Below are 8,232 nucleotides of genomic sequence, written 5' to 3'. Positions count from 1 at the left end.
GGTTTTTTTTAAATGTATGGATATTAAAAATAAAATGCTTTTGGAAGAAAAAAGTAGATGAGGTAAGAAATGCAGAAAAGCATGTACGGTCGATTGATATCGGATATATATGCATGCACACACACGCATGCATGCACGCACGCACGTATGTATATATATATATATATATATATATATATATATATATATATATATATATATAGGATTCGTCACGAGTATTTTTTAATATGGAAAATACCAACAGAGTCTATGTTAATCGGTATTTGTCGAGGCTCTGTATGTATGTATGTATATATGTATGTTTGTATATATGTACGTATGTACGTTTGTTTTAACTGTGACTGAACGAGATATTGTATTCTACCAGGTGAACCTGTTCCTAGGTCAGCTACTGGCCGGTCAGTCGGGTTTACAGTGATGGGCTTGTTCGTCGTTACCAAAGAAGTCATACTAACTGTACGTTCCTTTTTCTATTACCCATTTAATTTTGTCTTCAAATTATAATGTGGGTATCGACAAATACCAGTAAAAATTAATTTTTCAAAAATTAACGATTTCTAATGCTTGAAACTAAAATATTAACTATCTTCTTTTGATTTTTATCAGTATATAGCAACCAACATATATACCTCGATAGAGGTTTCAATTTAAATACGAATGCATGTGAGTATGACGGTGTATATCTTAATGTTATGTGTGCGCGCGCGCGTGTGTATGTGTGTGTGTGTGTGTGTGTGTGTGTGTAATGGAAGTTCTATTTTACTAAATAAAACTTCTCAGAAACCATTTTAGAAGTAACTACACGTACTACATATATAACTTTATATTTTAAGATACACATATATATATTTTCAGATCGCTGGCCTGTTCATGACGTACTTCTTTCTGTTGCTCCAGTTTAAAATCAGCTAAAGGTGGACAACTTGTCCAAGCTACAGCTCTAAACAAGACGCACAGAACGTTTATCAGTAAACATACAGCTAAGCAAGTTTACCGAATGTTTGACATCCAATAGCCGATAGTGATTAATAAATCAATATGCTCTAATGTATCATTAAATAAAACAATTTAAATGTAAGTTTGAAACGCAAACTGTTTTAGTTAAACTAGTATAAGGCGGAAGTGATAGTGATGTCATAGGCAAGAATACCCGGTAAGAGACACGTGGTCCATTGTTGTTTTGCTGACTTCCGTAAGTGCGAATTACTACATTTCCGTCTTATACGAGTATAACTATTGCATGTATGAACGCTCATCATTTCCAACCAGTATAGTTAAAGTCTACTGTTAAACCAGTTTGAGTTGTGCTTATGATAGCAAAATATGTGTGTGTGTGTGTTACAAAAATGTTTATGTCCCAAATATACGTACTAGGTTTCTGTAACAAGCACTTTTAGGCACATTTCAAATTACTCGTTTTGGATGGGATTTGAAACTTTGCCCTTGTAATCCTTTAAGTCATTCACATTAGGAATAAAGTAATATGGCTGAGGAGCTGCATTAATATCTTGAATAACAAATTCCTTAATTAACCCATTTTGACTTAGTGAAGTTTAAATAGTTTTGGTGTTGGACATTGATATAAATCAAAGATGCCAACGTAACAATGCAACAAGGAACTTTGATTAACCAATGGGTTTTTTTCATATTTAGTTTTGGTGTCGGATGGAAATTATATTTTGGTGTCGGATGGAAATAAACTTTCATACATTTCATCAGTATAATTTTAATCAACACATTATACCACACCTAGATTTACATATATTTTAAAAAGTGCTTTCTTCATCATTATATTTCATTAAAAAATGACAGTCATGACTTTAACGAGGCATTCCTAACTTTACAGACAGTTAAACATGCCCACAGCTAACAAGGTTTTTTAATGAATAACACTGAATATTCATTACATTTTCTTGCTTAGAATACCATGTGTTTTTAGTATTCCTAATGTTTATAGTATCTTAAACAGGATTTTTGTTTACATGTACGAAATTATTGAAGGCAAAATTTAGTTTGAGCTGCTAATTTGAATTTTTGGGTCTGGTGTTGACCAGTTTTTAAATAAGGCCTTTTGTAAAGCACCTTTAATAACGTGTCGTGTTTTCAAACATCGAGTTGCCGCTGCCTACCGTGTTCACGATTTCAGGTTGAGTTTGACATACGACACCGATTTCAGACAAAACAAATTACCTTGTTTTAGTTATTGCTTTAGGAACTTAGTAATATTATTCATGACTTTGTTCGATTAATAACATTGTTTAAATAGTCATTCAGCAATCGCTCACATTAAGTGTTCAAATACACCTGTCCATGTTAAACAATTAATAGGACTTTATACAATATACTGGTTTAAATAAACTCCGATTGCTTTTAGCTGTGATTGTCTATTATATTAACGGTACCAAAGCTATGGATGAATTGGTCGGTTATGACAGCGGCTTTGTATTTTATCATTGCTGGGAAACGAGAAAGAGAAGTGTTTAGCTATATGTCATTAAATAGACAGCATAAATAATTATGTTTTAGAATAGATCGCCTGTTCACTTAGAAAGTGCCTGCCTTCTGTTCTTATTGCTAATGGTCTTTCAAGCATGTTATCTACAGGATCCAGTACAAATTGTAACTTCAGTTTAACTGTGAACTACACAGGAGCAGCATCCACACACTTGGGTGTGAATTCGAAGAGTTACAATACCCTAATGCAAACATATTTCTAAGCATATCATATTCAATATTTATACATAATTAAGAAAAGTCGTTATAATTGTTCACCATGCTGCAAGAAACATTAAAACCACTGACAACGACGATGAAGATATTCGGTATTTACCATGTAACCTACTCTACCAAGGTGGTATCAACAAGTATGGAAACATCGCAAACTGAACCAAAAGAACGCGTGTTGAAACACATCTTTTGTCTAAGAACACACAGTTTTCTACTAACAGTTTTGGTTTGGGCTAACTTCTTGCGATGCATTTCAAGTCTTTTGCCAGTCAACTCTAATCTTAATTTTAGAATCATAATTATGACGTGGTTGGGACTCGTGGCATCTTGTTCAACCATCATGTTCGTGGCTTGTCAAAAGTCATCGCATCTGCCGTCCTTTTACAAGCACTGGAATGACATGTGTGAAAAAGCTGACGCCCTATTGATGAATGCCAAGTTCACAAACTTCTCAAAAGCTGCAGTTACTGGAACTGTTCTGAGTATGATCATTGTACTCACAAACCTTTCCGGTATTCTTTTTCTTATTTACTGGGAAGATATGGGACTAGAAGAAGATGCCATTTGGCCATTTACCCCGTCTACCGCCACTACGGTCGTACTTTGTTTTATTATGATTCTTGCATCTGGCATACATGTCCTTTATTTCTTTTTTTTAATTACTCTTTGCTACATAATCAAATCTTGTTTTTACAAACTGTCAGAATTTCTAAGAAAACAGATCAAAGATGGCGGAGAACAAATTCCCAGATGTTTGCGAGAGTGTCGTCTGCTACACGTGTATCTGTGTGAATGTGTCGCTGTGCTGGATCGGACGTTCGGGATACTGATAGCAATTGTACTTGCCACCAACGTTCCTATGGCCTGCTTCATCCTGTACCAGTTTATCAACTACAAGCTCAGTGTCGTCATCAGCCTCGTGTTCACCTTCTGGATGGGAACCACCGTGCTCACAATAGCGGCGACTACGATCAGTGCAGCACTCGTACACGAGGCGGTGAGTACAGTACAATTGCAACTATAATTACTGTAGATGTACACAGCTACTGGCTGAATATGAGAATAACCATACCTATTACACGCTATACACTAACAACAAGGGGTGGTGGTACTAGACGCAGAACAAGGGGTGTTGGGGTTGTACTGGAGGCAGAACAAGGCGTGTTGGCGGAAATAGTGCTGATGGTGGACCTTACACTAACCTATTGTAAAGGTCAATGCAATACGGACGATATTAATAATAACATACACTTTTAACGAAAACATATACATTAAAGAATTCGTTCTTAAATATAGATTTTATATTTTAAATAGTAATGGCAAGTTTGTTAGTACGGTCAAGGAGGGCCGTAAAGGTTAGTTTTCGTATTTTGCTGGGGGTGAAATTGCCACTCATTTGCACCTCTCCGCTGTGTACAGTCCTGTCAAGAAAGATAGAATATCACGTTTGGTAAAATCTCATTCAGAGTTAGCAACATCTATTGGTGTTTCAAAGACCTGTTTCAGTATGATTAATAGATAGATCATATTTTTAAACTTCAGAACAACAAAGCAAACATGGATGATGTCTAATATATGATAGTTATTTTCACAATTGGTGTAGTGAGAGTTCAAGCTTGTATGCAGTGAATGCTTATCAATTATTGACCTTAATCTCAGTCAATATCAATTTCTTCGGTACATAAAACATGATATTGCCCTCAATGACGGCTATGTACGTTTCAAAATCTGCGAGATAGTCCTTACACAATTTAACGATTACTGACCTTGTCTTGGTCTTATTTGCGGAATTAAACTCAGTATGAATAAAGATGTTATATTTTTGTTGAAGGACAGCAGTTTGTCACAAGTTTGTGCTTGTTACCTACTCATTAATTGGATAGAATTTTGTCTCATCTTTATTTTAATTGGTTAAATCTCCCAGGGCAATATCATTTTGATGGACCGGTAGGACCAACTCAGGGCAATTTCACTATTTACGGAAGGTCATGTGACTTGTTTTTGACCAATAAGAATACAGATATATTTTATTATGTAATAATTTCTAATATTTAACAGCATGCACTTTTAATATAGATACACTACCTTCAATAATTAAATTTTAACTGTAGACATTTTATTTCCTGGATTTATAATAATGTAATGGGAGGTAATTACTAAACTATGATATTATCTATTTCCAGACTTGTTAATGATTACTGGTGTTAGTAACAACTGTTTGAACGTCGTTGGTTTTTCCTTTCAGGCTCATTCGCCGATAGATCATATTTTCAAACTGCAGACCAACGGAGCAAACATGGACGAATCCATTCAGGTATTTTGTAAATTCAATACCTATATACTCGCTATCTGAAAACTCTTCAAATATTTTAACACTTAAGACAAACCATTTTAAGTAATTTTCGTTCCATTTGTTTCAAACAAGAAATATCACAATTGATGATAGTTATTATTTATGTTTTGCATTCGATGTTAATTTGAAAAAAAAAGTTTTAAATTTCAAACAGTTACAACTTCGTGTATATAGGCCTACCACTACAAGGGGATTTAATCGACGTTAGGATGATAGTAATGAGGATAACTAATGTGCACGTATATAAAACAAGCAATATATGATTGTTTTCCGTTCACACATACGTGCCATAACAATTTAAAGACATACGACTGGCTGCTCCTAGGTGTTGACCAGATCGACCAGATTGACCAGATCATCCAATGCAATAATGCACAAGCGAAATCGACTGCTTTGTGACGTATAAGTTAAACTGAAATTGATTGTCTGTGACGCATCAATAAGTCAACTACAAACGCTAGGGCCATTTTTAATCTAATTAAAATTAGCTCCACTATTACATGTGGATCTAACAGCAGCCAGTTGGAGCTCATGTCCACCAATCAAAACCTTACTTGCAGAATCATGCCAGTGATTTAAAAATAATTTGAAAACATTCCGAATTATCCTGAGGGTATACGACATGTTTCGTGTGAATTACGAATGCCTTAAAACATGTTTTATTTTATAAAATAAATAATTTGTAATGTAAAACTGAAGACTGATTTGTTTTTTAGTTTTTTAAATAAATAAATAATTTGTAATGTAAAATTGAAGACTGATAACCTATCCCGTACGTATTGGTATGGTTCGCTGTACTGCGGTCACTAAAATAGAGACTCGCCCAATATTTTTAGAATTTGTATGCTCCCAAATAACGTTATAAAAGGCGAAGTGTGATTGGTCAATATTTAAATTATTATTTACAGATGAAATGTTACTTGGACATTGGAGACTACGCATTTTTTTTGAGGCTATGAAAGAAATTTTTGAAATATAATTCCATATTCGTGTCCGTTTGATACCATTTATCTTACAACGCGTTGTTAAAAAAACGTTTTAAAACAATGAGTTGTAAGATAACTGGAATCCAGCGGCCACTGATGTAGTATTCTCTATCTCCACATCAGGTGAATCTGTTCCTAGGTCAGTCGGGTTTACAGTAATGGGCATGTTCGTAGTCACCAAAGAAGTTTTACTTACTGTAAGTGTTCTCTCCCCTTTTTACCAAATTTTACATTGTTTAGTAATATAAAAATTTAAAAAAATTACTCAGAGAGAGAGAGAGAGAGAGAGAGAGAGAGAGAGAGAGAGAGAGAGAGAGAGAGAGAGAGAGAGAGAGAGAGAGAGAGAGAGAGAGAGAGAGAGAGAGAGAGAGAGATACACAAGAGAAATAAATACAGTTTGTAACATAATTACTAAACTACGTTTCTAATTATAATTACTATAGGTGTCGTTATATTTTCTTTGAGACATTTCATTTCAGATCGCTGGTCTGTTCTTGACGTACTTCGTTCTTTTACTCCAGTTTAGAATCAGCTAAAGGTGGACAGTTTCTCCAGTGAGCACTTCTACACCATGACGCTTGAAACAATTATTACTAAGCGTTGTATCCAGGGTGCAAAACGTTTTTTGTTCTTTCGAAAAATGGACCCGGCGTGCTGTAAAAGATTGACCACCTAAAATCACAGGATCACAACCTAGGTGGACAACATTGCCAACAAACTACTGGAAATGGGTAAATCGCTGTTAAATACGATGCCCCTGTGCGATAATCATGCTGTGTTTTCAGATAATTATTTTAACTGCGATAATCATGCTGTGTTTTCAGATAATTATTTTAATTACTAAATGATAGCTCTGTGAACGTGTTGTGGTGACATACAGTGGCAATATGAAATGAAGAACATAAGGCTGGGTTTCCATAGAAGTTCACTTTTCACGTGTCATGATTCACTTTTCACCATTCAAGCTCGAACTGAAAAACGAACAAGTCATTTTCAAAGTGCAGGCCACATAGGAATTCACGTGTCACTTTACACCTTCATGTCATGGGTCACACGTGAATAAAGAAACGAACATGCTCGTTTTTGTGACATGAACAGCGAAGTTCAGTTACACTAGATTTGTAAGTATTCCTTTTTAAATAAATTTATCCTTGTTGTTTGGCAAAACTAGTTTTGTAATTGCGAAATGAACCTACATAAATAAAACGTTATTACATTATGTTGGAAATGTAAATACTGTAATTTCTTGCTGCATGGATTTTGGGTACATTTTACAAAAATCTTTAATTGGTGTTTGGTTGCTAACTGGGTGGAAATGATATGATATGATATGATTATGGTATGATATGATATGGTATGGTATGATATGGTATGGTATGGTATGGTAATTATGATCATCCACAGGAAAACGAAAGTTACAAATGAACTCAGTCCACGTGAACTTAGTGGAATCATCATGAAAATAGTTTGTGAAACGTTATCAGGACACCCAGCCCAACAAGATGAAATCACAATCTTTACATCCACAATTGTTTCTTTGTTGACTGATGATTCTCTACAAAAAATTAAATGTTTTTTTTTTCTTCAGTTTATGAATATGCATAAAAGAAACATTTGTTTGAATGAATGAATAAATGAATGAATGAATGTATTATAGCTTGATAACCGTTTTGAATCAAGACAACAATATTTACGCCCACAACATTAATTTTTGCCTCTCGCATTCAGGGTCACAGGGCGGGACGTAGCCCAGTGATAAAGCGCTCGCCTGATTCGCGGTCTGTCTAGGATCGATCCCCGTTGGTGGACCCATTGAGCTATTTTACGTTACATCCAGTGCACCACGACTGGCATATCAAATGCCGTATATGTTCAATCCTCTCTATATATGTCCATATTACCAAATATTTGGCATCCAATAGCTGATGATTAATAAATCAGTGGGCTTTAGTGGTGTCGTTAAACAAAACAAACTACCTTTTTTTCAATGTCACGGGGCAGGTGTCAAATATTTATGATGAAACATCATCAGAGATTATAGTAAGGAACAGACTGTTCTTTGCGTTGTTTCTGTTGTTAATATCTCGATAATACATCGATGGAAGGTGTTCATTGTTATCTTTCCTGCCATTTTGTTTTAATAATATGAAATTATTAATATTTACA

The 8,232-nt window shown here is 34.8% G+C and overlaps 1 protein-coding gene across 2 annotated transcripts; it reads left to right on the top strand.

The window, feature by feature from the left end:
• The first annotated feature begins 2,525 nt into the window (after positions 1-2,525).
• Positions 2,526-7,886, top strand: LOC121372476. 2 transcript variants are annotated; one of them, XM_041498805.1, is made up of 3 exons: positions 2,526-3,724; positions 4,973-5,041; positions 6,546-7,886. In XM_041498805.1, the coding sequence occupies exons 1-3, from the start codon at positions 2,774-2,776 to the stop codon at positions 6,600-6,602; spliced, it is 1,077 nt and encodes a 358-aa protein (XP_041354739.1). In that variant the 5' UTR covers positions 2,526-2,773; the 3' UTR covers positions 6,603-7,886. The 2 variants fall into 2 exon arrangements, with proteins under 2 accessions (XP_041354739.1, XP_041354740.1); XM_041498806.1 differs by lacking the exon at positions 6,546-7,886 and adding an exon at positions 6,190-6,344.
• The last annotated feature ends 346 nt before the right edge of the window (positions 7,887-8,232 follow it).

The sequence above is a fragment of the Gigantopelta aegis genome, chromosome 4 (assembly GCF_016097555.1).
Source record: "Gigantopelta aegis isolate Gae_Host chromosome 4, Gae_host_genome, whole genome shotgun sequence".
NCBI classification, from domain to species: domain Eukaryota; kingdom Metazoa; phylum Mollusca; class Gastropoda; order Neomphalida; family Peltospiridae; genus Gigantopelta; species Gigantopelta aegis.
Note: the sequence above shows the minus strand (reverse complement) of the source record. Positions and strands in the feature narration are given on the sequence as shown.